This window comes from Camelina sativa, chromosome 19 (assembly GCF_030686135.1).
Source record: "Camelina sativa cultivar CO46 ecotype springtype chromosome 19, ASM3068613v1".
Taxonomy (NCBI): Eukaryota; Viridiplantae; Streptophyta; class Magnoliopsida; order Brassicales; family Brassicaceae; genus Camelina; species Camelina sativa.
The window spans coordinates 9,809,792-9,836,264 of record NC_141898.1 but is presented as its reverse complement, the minus strand read 5'-3'; the positions used below and the strand labels follow the sequence as shown (position 1 = coordinate 9,836,264).

General features: G+C 37.5%; 2 protein-coding genes and 2 pseudogenes across 3 annotated transcripts; all 4 read right to left on the bottom strand.

Annotated features, from left to right (window-relative positions):
- Positions 1-1,107: 1,107 nt before the first annotated feature.
- LOC104765869 (myosin-1) lies at positions 1,108-9,422 on the bottom strand. Of its 2 annotated transcripts, XM_087502657.1 has the most exons (24): positions 9,149-9,422; positions 8,012-8,360; positions 7,756-7,857; positions 7,526-7,669; positions 7,265-7,415; positions 7,126-7,153; positions 6,743-6,908; positions 6,565-6,628; positions 6,453-6,466; positions 6,266-6,350; positions 5,834-5,937; positions 5,590-5,728; positions 5,256-5,374; positions 4,725-4,877; positions 4,378-4,467; positions 4,172-4,249; positions 3,853-4,011; positions 3,463-3,669; positions 2,997-3,202; positions 2,760-2,895; positions 2,555-2,684; positions 2,291-2,437; positions 2,125-2,192; positions 1,108-2,021 (listed from the first exon to the last, which is right to left on the bottom strand). In XM_087502657.1, exons 2-24 carry the CDS (start codon positions 8,354-8,356, stop codon positions 1,350-1,352), a joined length of 3,507 nt encoding a protein of 1,168 aa, XP_087358783.1. In that variant the 5' UTR covers positions 8,357-8,360; positions 9,149-9,422; the 3' UTR covers positions 1,108-1,349. The 2 variants fall into 2 exon arrangements, with proteins under 2 accessions (XP_087358783.1, XP_087358784.1); XM_087502658.1 differs by lacking the exon at positions 6,453-6,466 and having other exon boundaries at positions 6,561-6,628.
- A 4,783-nt stretch (positions 9,423-14,205) lies between these two features.
- On the bottom strand, positions 14,206-15,761 carry LOC147920373 (uncharacterized; annotated as a pseudogene).
- Positions 15,762-19,381: 3,620 nt separating this feature from the next.
- On the bottom strand, positions 19,382-22,070 carry LOC104765868 (E3 ubiquitin-protein ligase RING1-like). The gene is made up of 2 exons (XM_010489651.3): positions 20,910-22,070; positions 19,382-19,597 (listed from the first exon to the last, which is right to left on the bottom strand). Exon 1 carries the CDS (start codon positions 21,907-21,909, stop codon positions 20,911-20,913), a length of 999 nt encoding a protein of 332 aa, XP_010487953.1. The 5' UTR covers positions 21,910-22,070; the 3' UTR covers positions 19,382-19,597; position 20,910.
- A 2,271-nt stretch (positions 22,071-24,341) lies between these two features.
- Positions 24,342-26,052, bottom strand: LOC104767664 (sugar transport protein 10-like; annotated as a pseudogene).
- Between the last annotated feature and the right edge of the window lie 421 nt (positions 26,053-26,473).

The following is a 26,473-nucleotide window of genomic DNA, read 5'->3' as shown; positions in this document are numbered from 1 at the left end:
TTATTGGCAATCTTTAGTGTTAGATTTATGGATTTGTTAAAAATATATACATATAAAATTTTATATCAAAAATCTATAATTATAAAACTGACACGAATAAAAAGATGTGTCTGAATTAATTTTATTATAAATTTCAGAATTTGACTAATTCCTACCAAAAGCTAAGTAGCTAATAAGAGAGTACATTTGAATCAAACGTCTCAAGATAATTTAACAAGAAAAAAACGCTAAATTAGTACTTACAATTACAAGACCGTATGATTCAGACCACTTTGTGACTTGTTGGATGTGGGAACATACAAGAAAATGGAAGGGTTTTATGAACGAGAGTTAAGTATGTATCTTGTGGCTGAGAGAAAACTCATGCCTGGACGGGTGGTGCAAAGAGCTTTTGAAAATGGAAGAATATTCGATTTGGATATCCAATTAAATAAAAGAAAATTCGATTAGTATTGATATATGAATGTATGAGGGGAATCTTGGTTTTACATTACGCCATAATTGTCCCCACCACCACTTCCCTTTTTATGCATTTCTCCATGACTTTTGGAAATCTTTTTAAAAAAATAATTTATTCCAAATCGGAGGATTACAAAGTGTTTGGATTCGTCTTAATCCTCTTTGTAGCTTAAGTTAACTTTCTTTCTTTGGATTATATATGGCGTCTAATTGATTCCAAAGTAAAACGTTTTGGTCGACAAAGACATTTCTTTTCTTGATTCTTGAATGAATTCTTGAACTAATTAAAATTCGTTTATCATCGAATAGCCCACTAGATTGCTGTTTTTACACAAAAAAGAATCTAATTCTGTAGTTACTATTCTATTATTATTTTTCCATCGAGGACAAACATTATTCTCCAAAGTTGGTGAAAATATAGAATTTCGAAATTCTTCAAACAAATGCTTATACAAATACCGTAATAATCATTAGTTGTGGTCTTTTAAAGGTACAACACTTCATGTTGTGCTATGTACACTTGAAGCATGGAAGCAACTCTTTTACCCATTACTTAAGCAAAAAGAGTACAAACATAGCTTTGCCTATTTTAATCATATAAATGTTGGATTAAAATATGTAAGCATTGCAGAATTATAACTCCCCAAATTGCAACACTTGTTATATTAAAAAGATGGAGAAAAATAAAAAAAATTTACAAACTTAAATTAAGATTTTTTTTTTGTATAATCACAGAACCTTCCTTCACAATGAAAGGCAAAACGAGGTTGTTTCAAGAACATCATCATCAAACTACTTTACCAGATTTAAACCCCGCCAAATCCTTAATTAGCAAACGACCAAAGTTTGCCTGTAAGAACAATCTTCTCTCCTCTCCATCAATATCAATGTCAATACCTAGTGCTATTTCTCCTTCCCCACCACTTCCTCTTCACTTTCTCCATGGAACCACTGCTCTCTTCACTCCCCAACTTGCTCAGTATCAGTTTCGTTTCCCTCAATCTCCCTCCATAATCCTTTTTCCATGTCTCAAACATCTGTTTTAGCCTCCTCAGCTCTCTGTCTGGATTCAAGTTTGCTTCCACCTGACCAGATTTCACTTCCACCAAGAACTTTACGTCATCACCAAACACTTGAGCTCTCTGTTCGAACTCTTCTGCTAACCGCCCAATCACACTTAGACCCGCGCTCATAGGCTGTAGTCTTGACCCTCCTCCGTTGCTTGTTTGGCTCCTGAACTGATTACTGCTTGAATCCCAATCCGTTGCATCGCTTGCATTGACCGATGCATCCGAGTTTCTCGCCGAGTCCTCAACCGCTAGGCTTTTCTTTGCTATGGAAAGACTGGACTGCAATGACCGCATTTGCTTTTGCCAGATTTCTTCCATTGATTTCATCTTTGTCTCGTATTCTGACCACCGGTTCTCATACTGTTGAAGCCTCTGCTGGAGAATGTCATTCTCCTCTTCTTTCTCACGCAGGGCAGCTTCCGCTTTAAGTACCCTGCGTTGAAGCTCAGAAAGTACTGATGCCTTTACTAGCACCTCACCTGACTCATTTGTCTGAGCAGTTGAACCGAAACAAAAATAGATCACATCAGTGAGATGAAAGAAGACATAAAGATATTGTGAGAAGACAGGAGTGGAAATATAATAACCCCTTTACCTTAGTGCCTCCAGATTTTAGCCATCCAATATTCCCTGAGCATCTTCTAACCAACCAACCACGAATTGCTGCGAAAAGGTTGCAATAATTAAGTATCAACAATGAAAATCAGCTAGTCCAGATGATATGATCTGTAACATCTAAGAAATACAATAAACCCTTATACCTGATTGTATCGAAACCGAAGCATCGGTCATTCCCTTATACTGCTGCCTAGCAATCTTGCTTTTAACTTGGCTTTGTATTGTAGCAGCAGCCCTATGCCTCCTTAGTAACTCAGCAAACTCTTTTCTTATCTTCTCTCCACGAATAACTAGGAAAATAAAAGGTGGGAAGAAGCAATATCTCAGTTTAAGCTCAAAATGTCTCCATCATGATCGAGACAAAGATGCAAAACCAAGGTAATTAAATTGAGACAAAAGAGTCATACATGACTGGAGAATAGAAATTCCCATTTTAAGCTCCTTCAGGTGACAGCGTGCTTGGTATCCTCTAAAAGAGCTTTGAACACGTAAAATGCCATGGAGCGTACGGTTTCTCGTATCCTCAAGAACCCCAATCTGCAATGCACATGGGAATCTTATCCCTGCACTTTTAAAAGAAAGTCTTTGACATTAGGCGAGTAGATATTATACCTGGCCGGTTCTGAAAAACAACTTTGTGTAGCCAACTTGATACATCTCCGGCAAGATATTAAACTGATGGAGAATCGCAACTGAAACACCTAAAGGATCTTTATCGGCAATGTTCTCCACCAGAAGGAAACCATACCTGCAGTATGATCATTTAAAAACCCATATGGTTACAACTTAAGAAGAAACGCCTACAATGTCCCTTGCATAACTACTAAAAATGATGAATGGCGTTGTCACCTTCGGGAAAATTTCTGATGAGACATTCTTGTAGGAAATCCAGACCGTGAAATTCGAACCACTTCTAGGACCCCGCAACATCTTAGCTGCTGTAAGACAAGCCCTTGCTCATACAACCCAGGAGATTGAACATTATTTGGCTTGATGCAGCGAATGAAATGTGGAGTAGTGTTCCCTAAACGTTGCATCAACTGGAAGAGTTGACCCTTGAAAAAATCCAGGCAAGATCATTAATAACAAAATATCATAGAATATGAGAGGTTTGTTCTTTCTACAGTGTAAGCAGAAGCCTTTAGGATAAGAAAGGGGTAAAAAATAATTGTAGTGAGAGAGGCAAAAATTGGTAACCACAACAAGTTTTGAAGATTTATACGCGGTATTCTTGTCACCACATCTATGCAGATAATGAGTTTTTTAAAGTAAAATATGTAGCTAAAACGAAGTAACATCAGTCAAAATACCCTACCTTAAATTTAGTAGCTACGCTCAAACGCTGGGAATCAGCACCACCTGCTTTGTATAAAGGGCCGGCAACAGGTTTTTCAGATTGGATCAGCATGCTAGAAGCAAATGCTTGAGGAAGGAGGCAAGAACAAGATGACAAAAGATGAATAGAATCCAAATGCAGCAAGTCTCTGTTCTTCTCTAGAAATCCAGTCGTCTCATATGTAACCTAATTCGGAAAAGCAATGAAGAAAGCAAACTGTCAAGAGGTATTCATGTTCGATACTAGGTTCCTGTTTTCTTTCGAATAATGAACAACTGTGAAAGAGATCAGAGATCCCATTATAATATGCCTTTGTATTTTCTGGAATGCCATGTATATTGCTGTCACTGAGGTTTCAGAAGCTATTACCTCTCCTGCATAATGCACAACTGTGAAAAGCTTCCCTTTATCTCCTCTGAAACATGAATTAGAGTGTAGATGCTCTTTGAGCTTGTTTGCAAGTGTCATATCTGTGCCATTTGGAAATGTAGATTCCTCATCCAAAAGAGAGAGCAGCCCCAACGGTTTCTGCATAGACGACAGACGAAATTACCATTAAAAAATGTCTCAGACTAGAAGTAAGCATTTCACCAAATAAACTACGGTTTTATAGTGTGTAATGAACTCTATTATCTTCTTATTAGGGTGTCCATCTCGCTTTCTAGTCTATTGTCTTCTTATTATCTACCTTTTCAAAGAGACTAAGACAATCTTGGTTGTCCTCAAAATCAACCCTAGTCCAGTCAATGCCATCCTGGATATATTCCTGAAAAAGGTAGAAAGAAACATTAATAACTTCGATCAGAGAAAGTTGAGCTTTTAGATTGTAGCTCTATGTGAATGCACGACCGAATGAGCCGGTATAGTTCATACAGAATGGGACAACTTTTTTACCTCTTGCTCCAGCTTGAACAGATGACGATTAAAGTGTTGCTGCAATCTCTCATTTGCATAATTTATACAAAACTGCTCAAAGCTATTTTTCTGCAGATGAATGAAAATTGTTTAGCAAATCAATAAAATACATCAATGAACTTGAAAGGCCTCTTTTTGTGTTAAAATATGTCCTCTTCGATCCTAATCGCTATTTCAACTACAATCAAACAATTCATTGGCGAAAGATTTCTAATATTTGTCACTATTTAGGGATGCCATTGCCAACTGAAGGTTTAAACAATAGCTGCTAGCAATCGTGATTTTGTTCAGGAGAAAACACAGAGAGAGACAGAGCAGAAGCATACATCAAATGATTCGAAGCCGTAGATATCAAGAATACTGATAGATCTACCAGTCCGCCTCTTTCCCACTGCAAGAGATTTGTTGATCTGTTCAACTAGCCAGTCAAACAGGCACGAGTAGATTGATTTTGCTAAAGCATCTCTTGCATCAATGGCCTCAAAGAAAAAAAGAAAAAAAAAAAATCAGCAAATGGAAAATGTTAAGTAAAAGAAAGACAAGAATGACTAAGATACTAAAGATGAGCAAAGAATAGGAATATTTGTCATAATCTTCGGGGGGATAAAATGCCTACTGTGAGACACTGAGAGTTGATGCCAAACGAGATCGAAAGCATTAATTTCATGTAAATGTGAAGCATGGAATCATGGATGCAAAGAACAATATGCAAATGCAAGAATGTAGACATAAACCAGAGCAGAAAAATTCCAGTATCTCATTTTACCTAAGTGCTTCTCCATATTGACTCTACAAAACCCTACTTCAAGTCTAATAATACACAAACAAAATGTAAGCAAATCTTGTAAAAGGCATACCTGCGGTAGTGTTAGCTTCTGAACAATGGTATCATTCCTAACTCTCATGTTACGTTTAGATAAAGTTAGCGTGAGGTCATTGATGTTGCACCCAATCAATTTAGCGACAGTTGCCAAACCTGAAAAAGAAAACAAGTACATCACATAGGTAATCTATAAAAATTCTTGTTTCCAAGTCCAAGACCCGAGCCATCATTGAGATGTCTGGAATATAGTACAGCAACATCATAGAAAAGCGTAGTAGGCATGCAGATTCAACGTTCATGGACGCAAAAGAGAAACATTTATACTCAATTAATGTAAGCATCACTAGTTAGGGACTAAAGTGGCTTACTTTCATCTGCTACAGGTTCAACATGGTTTTCATTGTCAATAACGGTGAAGGAAACATTCCCCAGCCATAATACTGCAGCAAGCATTGCAAAAACACTTTCTTGATCTTCTTTACTAACGTGCACAATGTCTAGAGCTTCCTGCAACAGCGAAGGATCAAGGATTAATCAATAGATGAATAGATAGAAAAATAAAAATCTGAAATGACTAGGAAGAAGAAAGTAACTTCTGAAAGAGGGAATTACCTTAACAGTGTGAAAACGTTCAGCATCATCAACTCCATTGATTGAATAACAATTACTCTGTCCCAAATATTTATACTCATGTGCGCTTGCCAGATTTAGCTTCTCTGCATTTAAAAATGAACGGGGGGAAATAGAACACAAATAAATAACTTCCCACCATCTACTAAATGTATATGTACACCTAACAATCACAACATTGACTCAATGACTGATGGTTAACATAATTTTATCTTTATTTAAGGAAGATACAACCGAAAATATATTAAGCACACAAAGTTAATCCGAAAACCTACATTAAACAATTTACAAACAACAATTAGGTCGGAAGGTTTTAATGAGTGATTGTTCTAGCTGTCAAGAAAACAATTATATTCTTCTCTTTAAAGTCACCTTTATAAGAAATCTTTTAGGATTCATTTTTTCTAACCATACCTCTAAGTGCAGATGACGCCCCAGCACAAAGTTGATAAAATATATGATATGATCTTTCCCCTTCAGCACATTGGACCACTCTGGACTGTTAAAATGTGTCAAGGTACAAAGAAAAAAATGTCAATGTTAATGAATCATGTTCAAAAAGGAAAGAAATTAAACAGGGAAAATCATCTAAAGAAGCTACCTTTTCAAGTAAAACTGCAAAATTTGAAGAACAAGCCAAAAAAGAAGCTAAGTTAGCTTTGTAGAAATATATAAACAAAATGAAATTGCGAAATAATAAGGTTTGCACTTACATGTTTGAACTTGAGCACCAGATATCTTTCCACTGTCACTAAAATGAATCTCTATTAGCTTCCCCTGTGAATTTTAATATCAAAACAACATTGTGAGACATACGAAGACCCAAAACATTCAACAACATAGCATAAGGGAACAATAATATACAAAAAGCACAATGATGAAAGGGCTTACAAAACGACTAGAATTATCATTTCTCAATGTTTTTGCATTTCCAAATGCTTCCAAAATGGGATTAGTCTTAAGTATCTCATATTCTATTCCGCTTCCACCTCCAAGAGCAGCCAAGTATTGCATAGCTATCTTAGCTGTTTCTGTTTTCCCTGCTCCACTCTCACCGCTAGATGAGAAATAGAATCGTGTCATGAGAAATACACCACAATACACAAACTGGAAGCCACTTCATTCAAAAAATTTACTAGTCCCAGTGTGTCGTAACTAATGCATCTTTACATGTCATGAAGACTAATGTATAGCCAAAAAATTACTCTCATGCTACTGCAATATGAAATGTAAATCCACAAAAACTCAGCATAAAGGAGGACATTTCTACTAACCTGATAATGATCGATTGATTAACTTCATCTGAATTGGAAAAGATAAAATGGTGTGAGAATTGATTTTTTTTTTTTTTTTACTCATGAGAATTGCAAAGTTAACTTTCAATAACCAACAAACAATAAAGCATGAGCCCACCGCGTATCATTTCGCGAATTGCTGTATCTGCAATTGCATACACATGAGGACTCTCATTTGATCGCTTCCTGTATGCTTCAATGTAGCGATTTCCGTATAAAGGAACCTCCTTGAAAGGATTCACAGCCACCAAAACTGGCCCTGCTTTTGTCTAGTACCACAAAAAGGAAAAAGCTTTAAAAAGCAAAATAATAAATGCTTGAAGAACTATGAAAACAGATTCAGGGGAAACACTATTACCCTGATGAACAAAAAACTTACATATATCATATCTTGGTTGTATCGATAGTTGAGGTTGTACAACACTGATGGCTCATTCAAGTAACTTAGTTGCATTAGATCGTGTACTCCATCAAGAATATCAGGATTTGCAGGTACTAGAGACTCTGATATAACTTTTATAACCTGTTTAATCAAGTGCAGAAGTGGTATCTGATCATACACTTGAACTATTAACTCATGCCTACCTTGGGGTACAAAAAGTCACTTACTTTTCCCTCGGGCAAAGAAATAACAGACTCCTCTCCTGAAGTTGACAATATCTTCCCAAGCTCCCAGTTACCATTTGGAAGTTGAATCCAAGATTGCAGTATCTAAAGTTAAAAACTGTCAAAATTTCATCCCGACTCTTATAACTTCAGAAGCAATAAGTTTGTTCTCAAATTAGCTAGAAATCCATGAAATGTGTGACTGTGCCACAAAACCCTCAAGCCTCGAGAATCAGATGATGTAAATCTAAAAAAATACCTTCTTTCGAGCATATGCACTAGTGTCGCTCCACCTGCGTTCATCACCATCACTCTGAGGCAAGGGGATTGTAGCAGTACCAGGGTCCACATCATTGATCAAAGACTGCTCTTCAACAAAAACACCATGCCCGCTATAAGGTGAATCCTCAGTATCCCCAGCAGCAGTAGCAGTTCGACTAACACCATTCCTTAAGCCAACTTTTCTTGGAATACTCGAATTGGTTGAGGAAACACTCCCGCCAGAAGATTTTTCAAGTCGATCAGAGATTGCTGAACCATCGAATCTATAGTCTGCCGGCAAAGATTTAAGTGACTGCATGGATGGAGTAACCTTTTGGGACATTTTACTGCAAGAAAGAAGGAAACTTATCAGCTTAAATGGAAGTGTTCAAGAAACAAAAAAAGTAAAGAATCTATATTTGGTTTCCATAAAGCTTTTGAAGAAGAACCCCACTCCAAAAGACCTATCTAGCTTCTAATGGCGGGGACCATACTTATAAGGACATAGACTGAAATGCTTTTTTTCCATAGTCTTCAGTCAGTGTTTTCAAGTTTCTCTATCAAAATGGGAAATGTTAGGCCAATCTCTGAATAAAATTAATGGAGTAAACAATGAAACGACGACATTCATTGAAGAGGTTGACGAAATCTTGAGAAGGAGATTTAAAAAAAAAAAAATGCGATTAAAATATCTAAAGGGCTTGCCTGGTTGACATTCAAACACATCTCTTGCTGAAATTTTTAAGAAACCGAAAATAGAACAGATTGAAAAGAAAAAAAGCTTACAAATTCAGCTCAAATCTTGAGATACAAAAGACAACTTCCGTATTTCTATGTATGTTCACTCACTACACACAAACCAAACAGAAGACGATACGAAATTTCTAATTTTGTTGAGAATTCATAAAAATAAAAAAAAATAAAAAAAAAGAGAAACAGAACAAAAGCAGAAATTTTCCAAATTTGTTCGATTTAAAGACCCTTTCAAATACCTTCCAAGAATCAGAGCTCTGCTCAGCAAAAAAAAAATATATATATATAAAGCCAATCGGCAACACCTTCAGGAGAAAACTTCAGATTCTCAAAAAAAGAATTGATTTTTCTGGAAGATAGATCTCAGACAGAGAAAACCCACCACAGAGAAGAAACTACTTCAGATTCTGTAAACTCCAGAAATGGAAGAACATACAAAAGGGGTAAGAACAGGGTACACTAATGCGGTAGAAGAAGTGAAAATACAGAAAAAGAAGATAAAAAGAGTTTAGAAATCTCCCAAGTAAACAGTGGAGATTTCAATTTACTGAGAAATTTTGGAGAGAATATCTTAAAAAGTGCAGCTTTTTTTCTCTGCTTCACAACAAGAAAAGGAGGACGAAGAAAAAAAGAAAAAGGAAACTGCTGTTTTTCCTATTTTTTTAATTTTATTTTTTTTCTTTTAACTGTTATCTATTTTTCGTATTTTTTAACAAAAATAAAATTTAAAATTATCCGACAATTTTGAATGTCTTTGCGTTTTTTTGCCACCAACTGAATTTTGAAAAGATGAATTTTCAGCCCCTCACATGCTCTGAAATGACGATTATACACTCATTTTGTATTTATTTCTTAAACCGATGTTGTTGCTTCTTTTTAATTTTTGAGTTTCAGATCACAGATTTTTAATGCTGATATTTTCCTCTTTTAATGTACTTAATTCGAATTAAGATCCATTTTTTTTTTTTGAATTTTTCTACATATATTTACTCACTATTATGAGAATTGATAGATTAATCTTGGGGGAGTGTGTTGAGTAAAGTAGTTCATGTAACTTATCTACACTAGGCTTACTAGCTATGCTCTTTTCATCTTTATTAATTCGTGTTATTTGTAACATGGTTTAGTAGTTTTTTTCCGGTTCCAATTTTGTTAAGAGTTTTGTTTTCGATATATAAAATGTGTACTATTCTTTTGCAGATGTAATATTTTTTTTGGTAGGGGACCGGGAGACAATAGTCTCCCAGCATTTATTAAAATTCAACAGTCTTACATACGAATATGTCTTGAGTGCATGAGCCCAACCTCATCGTCTCTAAAAATCGAGAATAACTCAATAGGGACAGAGTCCAACAAATGAAAACCTAAAGGAAAGAGAAATCCATGATTGGCTAAACCATCAGCTAGACAGTTTGCTTCACGGTATACATGAGATAAACGGACTGACCAGTCCTTCACAACTAAGCCATGGCACATGCGTACCAGGAAAGACAGGGGATGACAGTCATCAATCCCTGTGTTCAGAAAACCCACCACCAGCTCCGAATCCACCTCTAACTCAAGACATCGGACTCCTTTATCCCAAGCCAGACACAAACCATAGTATACGCCCCAGAGCTCTGCAAGCGGTGCCGAGCATCTCCCTATGTTCAAAGTAAACCCTCCACACCATCGACCATCTGAGTCTCGCAACACCCCTCCAGCCGTGGCCAACCCTGGATTGCTACGAGATGCACCATCGGTGTTCATCTTCATCCAACCCACCCTTGGTCTCGACCAGCCTATCAGTCGTTCAACCCGGGGTTGCGTACTCACTGGCCTCTCCTTCATCACATTCGCCAAAACTATTTCTTTAGCCAAGTCTTTTAGAAACCTAACACGATCGCGGCACTTCCCATTCACACCGAATACATTTCCACACCTCCATTTCCAACCCCACCAGACCGCTACTGCAAAAAGGGTAGACCATGGAACACCATCAGAAGCCACATATCCTTCTGATACATTCCCAGAAATCCATTCCAACAGAGTAACTTCAAAGAACTGTTGGTGTCTTCTTGTCGGCACCAACCTCTCCCAAACTCCCTTCATTGCGGGACAATCCCGCCAAACATGGATAATAGACTCAAAGTCGCCTTTACAAACTTGACAAACCGCAGAATCACACAAATGACGTCTTGCCCGCTCCATATTGGTCATGATTGCTTGATGACTAGTCAACCAAAGAAACACTCTGATCCGTTCTGGCACTTGTAAGCGCCACAACTTCCTGTAGAACTTCTCCATATTCGGCCTTGGAGAATTATCCCTAGTAATCAATGCATACGCAGAACTGACTGAGAATTTCCCATCTGGCGACTCTCCCCAAGCAATTCTGTCAGTAGCCCCTGTAACCCTATCCACAGCAAACGCTGTTAACTCCAAGTGTTTCTCTAGAGGCAAATAAGAAGATATCCTATTCCAGTCACATCCACCCTCATCTCTCCACAGCTCGCTAACTCTCAACTGCAATGCTGCTTGTGGTAACTCTCCCTCCACTGCGTCAACCAACGGGTATTTCGACAACCATTTATCAGTCCAGAAGTTAATGTGCCTCCCATCACCAAGCACCCAACTCTGACCCTGTAAAATCACGTCACGAAGGCCAACACCTATACTTCGCCATGTTGAGGACCACATGCTTTTCACTGACAGCCAGTTATACCCCGTTGTATCATCCACTTTATATTTACTTCTGAGCAAACGAGCCAACAAGCTTCCTCTATCCTGCAGCAACCGCCATCCAACCTTAGCGATAAGAGCCTTATTCATGTCTTTAGCAGCTCGAATGCCTAGTCCACCCTGCCATTTAGACGAACATACCTTATCCCAAGAAACCAGGTGTTGCGTCCTTCTTCCTGGTGTACTGCCCCATAAGAAATCGCGAGACACCTTATCTATGCAAGCCAAAGTGGCTTGAGGAAGCATAATAGTGCTCATGGAATGAACTGGTATAGAGGATAATACTGCTTTCGTAAGAGTTAAGCGCCCTGCCAAACTAAGAGTGTGACTCTTCCAACCCGCCAGCCTTGAGGACATCCGTTCCAAAATTTCTCGAAACGTCGCCTTATTCAATCTCTTCTATAGCACCGGCATCCCCAAATACTTACCAAGATCCATGGTGGACTTAATTCCACTTTCCTCACTGATCTGTATACCCAACTCTCTAGAAACATTCTCAGAGAAGAATATTTTGGATTTCTCCATACTAACTTTTTGTCCCGAGACTCCACAAAATCTCTCCAGCACTCTTCTTATAACACAGATTTGTGCAACAGACGCTTCCGCAAATAAGATCAAATCGTCAGCAAAACAAATATGAGAAAGCGTAGGCCCCCACGAGAAATGCTGATTGGCTTCCACTCTTTATCTACCACTGATCTATCAATCAGATGACACAGCCTCTCCATGCAGAGGACAAACAGAAACGGAGATAGAGGATCACCTTGTCGAAGACCACTCGAAGGCTTGAAGGCTTCTGTTTTCTCTCCATTCCACAGCAGATTCATCTAGGGACCCGAGACGCACTTCATAATCCAGTTAATCCAAACCTCTGATAGACCTGATACTCTCAGTGTATCCTCCAAAAAGTCCCATCTGATCCTGTCAATGGCTTTCTCGAGATCCAACTTTAAAAGCATCTACCCTTTGCGACCCTTTTTCCTCTTCATCGAGTGCACAACTTCCTGTACAACCACAATATTATCTATACTGACTCTCCCAGGTATGAAACTGGCCTGTGCGGGACCAACTAGTTTCGTCATCACCTGTTTTAAATGCTCCACCATACATTTGGTTATAGTCTTAAACAAGACATTACACAGGCTGATCGGTCTGAACTGTGTGATTTTCTCTGGTTTAGCCACTTTAGCTATAAGCACAAGAAGAGCATCATTTATATCAGCTGGTAACATACCCGTAGCAAAGAAATCCAGAGAAAACTTTACCATTGATTCCCCAACAACATCCCAGCTTTGTTTATAAAAAACTGGTTGATAACCATCTGGACCAGGAGCCTTGAAGCTTCCCATTCCACGAATGGCCTGCTCAACATCCGAGGCTATAAACGGCTTGTCCAACGCAGTATGATCAGCATCCGAGAGTGACACAAAACCAGCACTGGGTAACCATTTCACCACTGCATCCACATCTTGCAGAGAATACAAACATTGGTAGTACGCAACTGCCAATGTTTCCAGTTCCTGAGTAGCAGAATCCAGCCTCCCTCATCATTTTTCAACATATCAATGCGGTTTATCTGTCTCTGAATAACCGTAGATGTATGAAAATAAGAGGTATTCCTGTCACCACAAGTAATCCACTTCTCCCTCGATTTTTGGAACCAGATCATCTCCTCCTGTTCCAACACCACATCAAACTCACGCAATAAAATCTCTTCCCGGGTCAATAACTCAGTCGTCGGAGTAAGCTCAAGTAGCGTTTGAACATGATCCAACTCCTTAAGCAAGACCTCCTTTCGCTTCTGAACCACACCATACACCTCTCGGTTCCATCTACACAACGTCATCTGAAGTTGCTTCAAAGCATCCAGCGTACTTAGATCCCTCCTCCAAGAAGTAGCAATACCTTAAATCCCTCATGTTGTAGCCAAGCCGCCTCAAACCTAAAAGGTCTACGACGAGGATCCATTTTTACCTCCGGGGACAGCTGCACATACAGTGGAGCATGATCAGAAGATAAGAACGGCAAATGAGTCACACTAGCTTCAGACCACTTCAACCTAGCCTGCGGACATCATAACACTCTATCAAGACGCTTTGCAACCATTGTGTGAACATTACATCCTCTCCTCCAAGTAAATTGCTTGCCCCTAAAGCCCATATCAATCAACGATGACTGATTTATCCAATCACCAAAAGAGATCGAATCCAAAGATAGGCGTCCATTCCCTCCAGACCGCTCATCTAGTCGAACAATTGTATTAAAATCCCCTCCCACCACCAAGGGCTCAACCACATCACGGATCACCTCGCTCAATCGGTTGCATAGACCACTCTGTCTCGTAACCGTAGGTGCCGCATAAACTACAATAAGGTTCAAAACCTAGCCATCCTTAACCAATCTGGCATAGATAAATTGATCAGATGATTCCACCACTTCCATCTCACCAACTCCATCTCTCCAGAGTAACCACAACCCTCCACTCTGACCAGCAGCGTCGACCCGAAAAGAGGATTCAAACCCCAAACCTCGACAAATCTGCCTTGCTCGATCTCCTCCAGCATGTGTCTCAAAAACTGCCAATATGTCCGCTTTCCATCTTTTAAGCATATATCGAATTGATCGCCGAAAATTAGGTTTATTCGCCCCCCCGCAATTCCATAGAAGTAAATTCATCATAAAGCTGCGTAAAAGTATCGGAACCACCGGGGAACACCCTTATTGGCCTCCCTCATCCAGACACACCCTCACCCCTTCACCTGCCGGCAGTTCCCTCTGAACCGCCGGATTCGGTACCACCGGTACCATCCCCAAATTAGAATGCACATCCCCTTCGCCATTCGTCGCAGTTGAGATTTCGCCCGCGACGACCACCGGACTCGGATTACCAACGGCCGAAGAACTACCCAACCAACCCACATTATCCTTCTCCACCCTAAGCCTCTTACCCGACGAAGACATTTCCAAACCTTCCCTTACTAGACCAAAAACAAGCCCTCGTGTGGGCCTAGTCACTTTCGCTGGTTTAGGCCTGGACGTACCACTCTCCTGGGCTTTCGGGCCCATATTCCTTTTTTCACGAAGGCCTTCTTTCTGAGCCCTTCGAAGTTTAGCACGTTCCTTCCCCACCAACACCTCTTTTACTTGCGCAGTACTCGTGATCCCTTGAGAATTATACTGAGGATCTCTATTTTCCTTATTAGTCGTAACAGAATCCTCTTCTCGTAAATCACGGGAAGCCAAATCCTGTTCCAACCTTCCAAAACTGTTAGCAAGCGGAATATTCCCTGAACCACCATCACATGGCAAACCCCGACTTCGTTGACTCGACCCCCGACCAGTACCCCCAGCTGCAAACACCACCGGAATTGTTTGTGGTAATGGCCTCCTATTTTTGGATGTGACCAAAACGAATCCCTCATCCGCCTGAGCTATTTGGGGTTGGGTTAGCACCATCGGTCTCACACTCAGATTTTCAGTCGCCCCTTTATCTTGCACCGTTTTCGGGCAGGAGTGAACTAAATGACCATACAGACCACAGTGAGAGCAGATATTCGTTAAACCTTCATACGAGACGAAATATCGCTCTCCATTGACCATTACTGTACCCTTAAGCGGCCGCCGCAAGTTTACTTCCACGCACACTCGAGCAAACCTAACCCTCTCAAAATTGAGTGTCGTTACGTCCACTTTAATTGGTGTCCCTAACCCCTCAGCAATACTCATCAGAATTGCCTTATGATAAAAGTTATACGGCAGATGAGCCAGACGAACCCAAACAGGCGTTGTGACAATCTCATTACGTAGCGGATCAAACTCTGGACACCACCGTTGCACCATCAGGTAATTGCCAAAAGCTTTCCAAGGTCCGCTCGTAAAAGCCGCCATATACTCGTCCTCCGCTTCAAATCGGACCATGAAAAACTGACGAGGAAGATCCATTACTGTCATCCCCCCACTGGTTTCCACATTTCCTTCAGTTTCCGACTCAAAACTGCGACAGAAATATTCCGACCTAACACCTTAACAATCATACATTGCTGCCATAACCCGTTCATAGCCGTCAACACTTCTTTCCCGATGGTGATCACCGGCTCCCCGTCCTCCCCATCCGGGAAGGCCAGCGTCACCCGTTCCTTAACAAACGCATCATCCATCACCTCATCCGGCGTCAAAATCCCCCCACCATTAGTACTCTTCACCTTATTCATCCAGGACATATGCCGGTCAGGTGGATCTTCCGGAGGGCGATCTCTCTCACCAGCGTTTGCCATGGTGGCATCCTGCTCAAGCGTAGTCAAAACCCTAGTATCGCCGTCCATGAATCTTTTTTCCTGTTTACAAAAAAGGCAGTTAGAAATGGCAATGATTATTGCAAATGTAATATTAGCTTTTGATATAGAATTGATTGTAGAATTAATGATTCTCTCGTTGAGAAAATTTAAAATCAAAAATAAATCCAACTGTAAAATTAACCAGTTGCTATCAAAAATATCAAGAAAGCTAATTAATGTGCAAGAAGTAAGAGATTAGAATCGGTCCATATGTTTTCTATTTCTCAAAAATACAACAGTGGTCTGCAAAAAATTTATTATATCATTTTCTATAATTAAGTCAACCATATATATTAATTAAAAAAATGGGAATATTTTAAGTTTATATTCGTTTTAATATAAAGACATCCTTTCCGAAGGTCACATACACACATTAAGTGAGCTATGTTGATGGGCAATGTTATTATATACACCTGATATTGTTGAAAGTTCAATTTGATCATCGTCATGTAGTTCATATTCATTCTTAATCAATAGCAAATGCGATTAACGATTTTTTTATTCGTTTCGTATCGCTAATAACCAGCACTAGAATTTTTTGTTATACGTTTTGCTGTCGCTACTAGCTAATTAAGCAACTATTTCTAACATTAGTGTCTTAAATTTTGAATTAGTGTAATATATACCACCAAACAAACACAATTTAGTCTTTAGTTATTACTTATTAGTCGCTACTGTGACGAAACGATCGAACACAAAATAATCGTTGGTTGACTTGTCAATGTGACGTTTATATATTGACTTGAATTATTGACAATAAAGTTACATGTAACTTATATATACGTTCAAGAGGATGATATATATTTCAACACCGCAAACTTATATATATGTATGTTTCTTCAAATTATATTATTCAAAATGATAAAATGGTCACTTTTGAAAAGAAAAAAAATTGAACAACTGCCACATTTACACAATATTTAGGATATTATAATTTTTTTATCATGTATTTTATTTGCTTCAAAACCCATAATCTACTTCTCTCTAAAATTAGTTTCACCAAAGAATCAACTGCAAAACTTTCTCCAGCCACGAAAGCGAGTAATCGATCACCATCATGACGAGTGTAACAACAATAAGGAAATAACCTCACGTGAAGCGCCATGACTCGTGATTTATTTTTAAAAATATTTTTTTAAAAGTATAAGAATTTTGTCATACACACAAAACAAGTTTTATCACGATTTATGAAAAAGATGTATGAAAAAAAAGTATTAAAGAGATTTAAACATATACATAATCTATAAAATGTATTAGGTTTTAAATGAATGTTATGTGATAAATAATGGTTAAAAAAGTAAGGTGTAATCTAAACATATAATCTATACAAATTTTTTAAGTACCAAATACCAATGTGAGATTTTTTTAACTAGTAAGAGATATATAATCATTTCTACAAATGAACAACCTACAAACAAAAAATCCACATGTATCACTGAATTCCACGGATATTGTTACTTTTTTCGCATATGAAAACATGTTGCGACCATGTGATTAAGTAAGCCTTTCGAAATCAAATTTTTTATATGTCGACAACATTATAATGTCACTTAAAAAGCAGCGGAGTGCAAAATCGTGATTGCAAGGTTTCTACTATGTGTAAATCCTAAACCCATTTTTCAGTTTCTCACATTCACCCCTCAAATATTATAAATGTATACATAAAATTAAAGTTGCATTCATATGATGAACAGGTCAAAACGGTTTAGAAACATACCGCAAGGGATTGTTTATCTGATATATCTACTTTTAGATATTATCAGCTTTGTTTGCCACTTTCTACGTTTCGTCGTGTCCCATCTTGATCGATGTTTAGATTTCATGTCCGAGTCAAGACGCCGAACAAAAGAGAATCTATCATTGTCGACCAATTGGGCATGGCCACTATTACATTGAAACTTGGAATGTCAAAGCGTCTTCTTCCTCACATATAAGATTAAGATATTAATAACTTCGGAATTAGACAATCGTTAATTGTATGTATCAATGATATACCCCAAACCTTAAATTATCTGTCCCCTTCCTTTGGCGGATCTAGTCGATGTAGGACAAACAATGTTGTTTTTTGATTATGATTGTCCCATAAATTTTAAAACTATGACAATGAAAATATGAGTAGCAAAAGCTTAGGACATGCAAATTTGTAAAACCATGGTCATTCACACTTGCATATCGCACTAATTAAGGTACAATTTTTTTTTTTTTTTTTGACAATAATTTAAGGGACAAATCTATGGAACATGGGATCATAATTTCTAGTTAGTTCAACAACAACAAGTACAAAAAGACAATAGTGACTCGCATTCACCTTCTCGTTAGTACTCTTAATTCAATACGTTCAATAAAATTATGCCAAATCAACAAAATTTGGACGGAAACAAAAGAAAAAGAATTCGCGTAAATTTTCCTGTTAATTATTATGCCAACTCAACAATTCCAAAGCTATACAAAAAGGGGAAAGAAGGGAAGAAGAATACGTATAGCCAAATTACTAATATTTTACAAACGTGTTACAACAACCCAACTGGGGGTTCCGAAATAACTATGGAGGCCCGTCTGGTTTTCCCCAAAAGAATACTTCTTCATCCAGCCAGATATTAGAATCCTTACTAGTAAGCAAAAACCTATCAAGTATCAACTACACCATATTTTTTGAAAGAGATGTTTCTTGACCTAGAGACGCTTCCTTGCGCACCTGTCAAGGAACATCCTGATCTTGACAGTGGAGTCGCTGAATATATAGAAGAAAAGCTACCAATAGCAAAAATATTGAAATTAGGGTTTTCTAGTCAAACGTTTTGTGGAAGAAGATCACGTTACTTGGGTATAGGTTTACTTTGGATTTAGTTTGTGGGCAATCTTACTTTTGTTTTAACATCTAATACAGTCAGTTTATGTGAAATTGTTTTTAAAACTATCTCTACGACGTGCGTCTTGCTTATAGATACAGATCTTCATCAAATAATCGAAGTAAAAAAATACACGTGTTTAAACCTAATGACATACTCCATATACGCAAATATCTTGTGAGTTATAAAAGTGTCAAATGTGATAATAATATTCAAAGATAAAATATTTCATTCAATTATACAAGTTTACCTCTAAACATAAAGAATCACTTTACAAGAAGACTATTTTGTCGTATATAATTAACATATACATTGCATCTGATTAAGTGAGCCTGTAGAATTCACAGTTTGTTGCTTGTCCGCATTGAAATGCGCATTTGAGAAGGACGAAGCGATGGGGAAATCACAGGTTGCACGAACTTGCGACTACGTGTAGTAATAGATAAGTTTAGAAAACATAAAAGCTGTAAAGTCATTTTATGAAAAGGTCAAATAAACATACCACAAGGGACTGTTTATTTTGATAATATCTCTTCTTCTTTTAGATAATCAGTCACCTTTGTCTGCCACTTCATACTTTTGTGTCCCATTTTTCGCATGTCCAAATGTTAGATTTGAATGTCTGAATCCCAATTGGGTATGGGGTCTCAATTTCACATACCCAATCCATGGAAAGGTGTTATATCAGAAATATCAATAATAACACGATAATGAAGATTTGCAAATTTTAGAACTCTCACATTCGTTATATAATCCCCAAAATAACAACGAATTGAAAAAAAAAAACCTTTTTTAAATGTACAAAATATGGTAAGACCTCAATGTCACTTTTGTTTCCCTAATAAAACTACTTTTTCTTCTTCTTTCTTTTGAACTTGCGATATCCTGCTGATCCAATTTCCAAGCAATGACTCTGGGCAACACATACTGCACCACAAATGAAAAGCAGCAAAAGCTTTAGGTCAAAGCAAAGGTCTTAAACAAAGGCCAGTCAATGGAAGTGATTTCACTTCTTCAATGTACTGCAATGTAAACCTCATGGACCCAACAACATCTGGTTCCAAAAACCCAACCATAAAGGTCTACACCGAAGTGTGATAAGTAAAGGTCTACACCGAAGTGTGATAAGTATCAATGTAATGCAATGTAAACCTCATGGAGTAACTGGATTAGCGGCAATCTGTAACTCAAATAACAATTTTGTTGCTTATAAGTAGTTGGGCGTCAACCACACCAATTTGATATCTCTCCAACGAATCAATCAGTACAAACCTTAGCATTTATCCAACTAACTTACCCATGACCTAGAAGTCTCTTGAATCCACTATTTATGCTAATCTTGAGACTCTTAGTTAACTAGCAAACAAGCTCTTTAGTTATGCTCAAATGGCCATATGCAGATGAAATCTTGTGCATTCCTCATGAACACTAATCACTTCCACCTCTCCAGCATCTTTAAGAAAGAGCTGCTATTATACCCAGCACAGTTATATCTCAACATCACACTAAACTAGTGACAGTGAGAAACCTCATAAGATACCCATACAAGTTCTCCCCATGTTGTTATCCACATTGAAAATCTCATATCACAAAGAAGAAATGCTAATCACCAAGTTGATCAGAATATCACATGCCAATTTAAAATAAACAAAATGTAGAGAATTCAAGATTAGGCTACCACACAAGATTTAAAAAAACTCGTATATGCACGATCTACAGAAGCGTTGCCTAATTTATGATACAACAAACTATTTCTTCTCAGCTAATCACTTTCAGCATCCTGTTGAGTCTAAATAATTTCTTTATCTTATCTCACGTATACCTCTGAGTCTAGCTCAGCGTCCTGAAGATATCTAATAAGCAAGGAGATATATTGCTAACAGAGGGAGAAGCAAGAGCAAGAATGAAACAATATGTTACAGTGCTATCTACAAGTTTGTGCCTATGGAAATTTTCAAAACAAGCAGCCACGTTTAAAAGCTCAATATTGCAAAAGAGATGCCTAACTTGAACTTCCCATTTCAACTATTAGATAGAGGCATCAATGCAATGGCTCGAATATACATTTCCAGTATAGCCACAAATTGACAATGTTCTTGCAGCCACACAATCTATTATTCTGTACCTAACAAAAACCGCAAGTAGTCCAGTGGCACAAAGACAGCACGGAAATCAAACAAAGGGTTGTTTCATGGCTATATCAGAGGCTGTACAGAAAGAGAGAGAAGACAATACAAACCTCAATCCAAATCTTCACCCCTGGTCTCAAGATGACCTCCACCAGCACCAGGTGCTCCTGACCCTGAACCAGGATCAGAACCAGAGCCATCTTGTCTCCTGAACGGCCAAGGAAGCTGTATGTTAAACCTCCTTGGAGTCTGCTGTCCCTCAACCGAACCCTGTCCATCACCACTCCCCTGAACTCCTTGAGCCCTGTTCTCATAATCAGGATCATCAGTAGGCAACTCATACCTACACACGGGACAGGAGTTGTGCAACTCAAGCCACGGGAGAAGGCAATCCTGATGAAACACATGCTTACAAGGCATCTGCTTAACACCGCTACCATCCTCAAACTCATCCATACAAACAGCGCACTGGTTCATCTCCGATTTCAACATATCCTTAGTTACCTTAACAGTAGGAAGCGCATCGATCGCTGATTTGGAAGCAGGAGGAGTTCCGTAACGGTTAGGATCATTCTCAGCCAGCTGCTGAATCAATTGCTCAAGACCTGGACCAAAGAAGTAGTCACCGAGATTCCCAGGGATACGATGAGCTGGATCCGAAGGATGATTCTCAACCACGAACTGAACGTGCGTACCGCTAGATCGCAGATGCTGGAGATGATTCTGGAGAAACGAAACCGGATCAAACGCGTCAGACTGCTGAGTGGAGCGAGCCTGTGGTTGCATCGAAGGACCGAAGAAGCTAGAGCTCATGAAGTCCATGCCGGAAGGAGAAGCAGTGGAAGAGCCGAATAAGAGAGGGAGCAAGGTTGAGAAAGGATCAGCCATGGGGAAAAAGGAACCATCAGTGTTAGGGTTGAAATTGGGGGGAGGATTAGGGCTGCGGTCTTCGAATTCTTCGAGAAACCCTTGGTTACAAATAGGACAGAAAGGATCAGCGGATGCGGTAATCGAGATTGTGACTGTGCGATTGCACTGGTAACAGAAGAATATCTTGTCGACCGCCGCTGATGCTGCGGCGGAGCCAGTTGAATTTACGCCGGAAGACATGACGGATTCTGCGAAATTTTTTCAGAGCGCGAGAGAGACGAGACGAAACGAAACGAGAGGACGAAGGAAGAAAAGAACCGTCAGAGAAGTGAGACAAGAGAGAGAAAATAATTCTTTGGTTTGTGGCCGACCCTAACAATCTTCTATACAATTTGGGCTACAGCCCATTAACGGCCCATGTATAGTTCTAACTTCTAAGTAAGGAATGTTAATATATTGAATTGACCTGCCCTATTTTTTTTTTTTTTTGGATATCAGATTTATAATTTTTTTTTTATGGATTTGAGCTAATTTATGTAATCAATCTACTGACTATAATAATTTTAGGAAAGGTTACAATCTAATAGGAAAGGTTTAGATTTAACACGTTTATTTTTTCTTTGAATATAATTTAACATTAGATTCAAAAAAAAGTTTTAGATTTAAAAATTAAATAACTTATGTAGAATGATCTTCTTTAGTATGAAGATCCCCTTTATAATAAAACGGAAGTACACAACATTGTTTTGTAAATTACTATATAGTTTTAATAAGTTGGTTACAAATAGGTTATAGATTAATTGGTTACAAGTTAAATAGTGGGTGCAACCTTAATTTGTTTTTGAAAGATTTTTATTACTAGAGCATGTTGTTTTTAAAAATCTTAAAAAGAATATTCTAAAAAATCTTTTGATATCTAACTTAACATATTTATTTGTTAATTATCATTATACTTCACCTCTCATTTTTATATATGAGTCTATTTTGTGAAAAAAAAATTATCATATTATTTATTATAATTAAAAAATAGTTTTATTTGTTTTATTTCCGGATATACCATAAGTTGAATTTTTAAAAACAAATATAAATTTTTTAATCTATAAAATATTCAAGCTTTAGTAATATTATTCTTTAAAAATAATATCTATTGAATTAAAAAATTTACTGAGTAACGGGTCAAAATTTGAATATTTAAATTCAATTTCATTATTTTTTTGTTGAATTTTTATAAATTTATATAATATAATAAACTTTAAATAATTTATTTTGAAATATTTTTAAAATATTGAAACTTGATATAAAAGTTAGAAACTATAAACACTCTAAATTGATTTGTTATAACAATGTCAATTATATGTCACTATAATATGAAAGAAATTCAAAAAACCAAGTATATTAAAACAAAAAAATATAACAATATATTAAATTACTCATAATATAATAACTCGCTTTTTAAAAACCAAATTTACAAGATTATGTCTTATAATGACGTTCATATTATGATGTAGAATATACATTGTAGAAATAACTTCACATACATATACTAATAGAACATGTTAAGATATACATAAACTAATACAACATCTTAAATTTTTTTTAAAAAATATAATATATACAAAATTTTGTATAAAATAAAATTTAACCATTGTTATAGCACATGTACTTATCTAGAATCATTAACAATATAAAACTTACAAAATATGTGTCTTTTTCAAGCCATCATATTTAGTATGATTTTATTGCATAATGTTTTATCCAAAAAAACTTTTAAAAACAATCACATAAATTATATTTTATATGTGAAGTGACCTTAGTGCAGTGGCAGGAAGTAAGTCCATTTGTAGAAGGCACCTTCACACCAGGGATCGAGTCTCAGTTCCTACAAATGTAGGAATTTGGCTAATGGGCCGGCCAATTGTGGCCCAATGATTAACAAAAAAAATATATATATATATCTATTCTATATAAAAATTACAATATAATTAAAATGAATTTCAACCTGGGTCTTAATCTACTATTGTAGTATTTGCTATAGAGATATACATGTAAAGATTTAGTTCTACATCTTAGTTTAGTTTAAGAAACTATTTTACTATGTTATTAAAGTTATGATTATGAGAGTCAATATAATATTTCCTAAACACTAATGTATTTTTCTCTTATCACATTCAATAGCTTATTCATTTTTTTTTAAGACTATGACTTTTTTAACTTGGTTGTGAACTTGTGAATCAACACAATTGAGCAAGTGTTTGGATTATTAGTGCTGGGATATTCTTGTAAAGCATGCATAAGGATAAATATTTTTATCGTTGAAATAAGGACTCGGGATCCTCTTACTTCGTGATGAGTTCTTTATATAGAAATCACTATGAGATTTCTTCTTCTTTGGGCAAAAAAAATCACCATGAGATAGATAGACTTTAATTTGTTTTCTTGCCTGTAAAACTTGATATATTTAAACGGAATTGTAATAGTATAGATCGATGAGATATTCAAGCAGCTTATAGTAAAAAAATAAAATAAATACATGATGAAAATGTTAATTATGTAATCTATAGATTTATGTGGTGTGTTTGCTCTAGGAATATGATTATATGAGTTCGCATTTTTTTGGTCTTCCTTTTTCCAAGAATAATTAGGAACAATATTGAAACATGTAAAACAAATCGTCTCGATAATTTTCATGTAATTTCTCCCTGAAAACAATTCAAATACCGACGTACTCTCTTACATAGGTTTGGTATTATTGTCGTCATCATGCCCACCAATAATTGCATCATCTGGGATATACTTTTTCCAGAACCAATGCTGCTTCCAAACTCTTCCCATCTCTTCAATAGGAACACCTCTGGTCTCCGGCAACAAAAAGTAGATGAAAACCGTCATGACCGCCACCATGCTTGCAAAGAAGTAGAAGAGACCAAACTTCATGTGGCAAAGCATTGTCAAAAAGAATTGACCAATGAGGAAAGTGAAAAACATGTTGACAGAGACGTTGATGGCTTGTCCCGCTGGTCTGATTTCCAAAGGACATATCTCACTAGGTACCAACCATCCCAACGGACCCCATGACCATGCAAATCCCGCTACGTACACACATATGAAAGCAAGAATCCAATCTGCCGTTTCTGGCGTCAAGGTTCCGATTCCCGTGGTTCCGAATTTTGCACCGATGAATGAACCAACAAGAAGCTGGCAGATGAACATCTGAATACCACCTTCAAGAAATAGCAACCTTCTTCCATATTTATCAACCGCGTAAAAATTGAGACAATGGTTGAAAGCATGTTGACTACACCGGTTATCACAGCGGACATAAGAGAAGCATCGTTACCAAAACCAAGAGTCTTGAAGAGAACAGGAGCGTAGAACATAATGACGTTGATTCCAGTGATCTGTTGGAAAAAGGGAATCGCCGAGCAGAAGATCAAAGCTGGTCTGTATTTACTCTTCATGATGTTCTTCCATGGATACTCCACCTTTTTGGCAGCTTCAACGGCATCAATGAGATCTTGAAACTCATGGCCAACGTTGTCAGCTCCGCGTATCTTCTTCAACATATGTTTTGCTTCCTCGTAGTTGCCTCTCTCGAGCATCGAGTTTGGTGTATCCGGCAAAATGAATGATCCAATCACCATGACAACCGCTGGAACAGCTGCTAAACCTAAAGAAACCCTCCATCCATTTTGAGCCATCTTTGATGTTCCATAATTTATCATATTCGCCGCCAGGATTCCAATCGTAATAGCCATTTGAAAACCAATGTTTAAAGCTCCTCTTATCTTCGCTGGAGCCATTTCCGAGAGATACACCGGAGTAGACTGCATGCACACACAAAAAATAAGTATAAAAGATTGATATATAAACCTAAACCACATATATTAGAGATGATACACAAGAAAACAACATATGCCTTACCTGGTTAGCAAATCCAGCACCAACACCGAGCATAAGTCGACCAATGATGAGCATTGCAACATTAATGGCAAATGCGTTGAAAAGTGCACCGATGAGGAAGGCTAGTCCACCAATAAACATAGAAAATTTACGTCCATGTTTTCTAGTGATAACCGAAGCCATAAAGGAAGCTACAAGAGCTGCGATGTAGAGGGAAGAAGTGAACAATTGGAGCATTTGGTTATCGAATTTGCAGTAAGCGGTGTCGTGCTTCGCCTTTCGCATTTGGCTCTCTACTTGAGGGAAGAACTTGGTAAGAAACTCCTCCATCGATGTCACTCCTCCTGAGATTCCAAGGTCATAACCAAAGAGGAGACCTCCCATGGCGGCAACAATACATGTAATGATAACGAAACCAGTGACTCCTCCTTCATAACTTCTTCCACCACCTCCTCCTTCTGATACAAAAGCTCCTCCTGCCATTTTTTTGTTGTTGTTGTCTAAGAAGAAGTCTTGTAGTTTAATTCGAAAATGTTCGCTTTGTGATCTTTTTATATAGATCAATGTGGTTACCCTATAATTAGGTGTATTGAGTAATATTGCGTGTTATGTTATAACTTATAAGTTTTATCTATCTTTGTATGAGTTGGGAATTAGGATTAGGTGGAAGTAGCTAGTTAGTTGGAACAAGAGTTTTCTTATTGTTACAAACGCCAAGTTTCATGGAGACTCTTAACTGTGTGTTAGACCGTTTCTTTTACAAACATTATTTTCCTTATTTATCGATCTTTTCATTTTTCACATGAGAGATCAGATAATATCCTCTGTCTATAAGGACTTCTCTTAAATCTGTTTTATATTGGTCAATACCCAAAAATAGAAACTTGTCATATAACAAATTCAT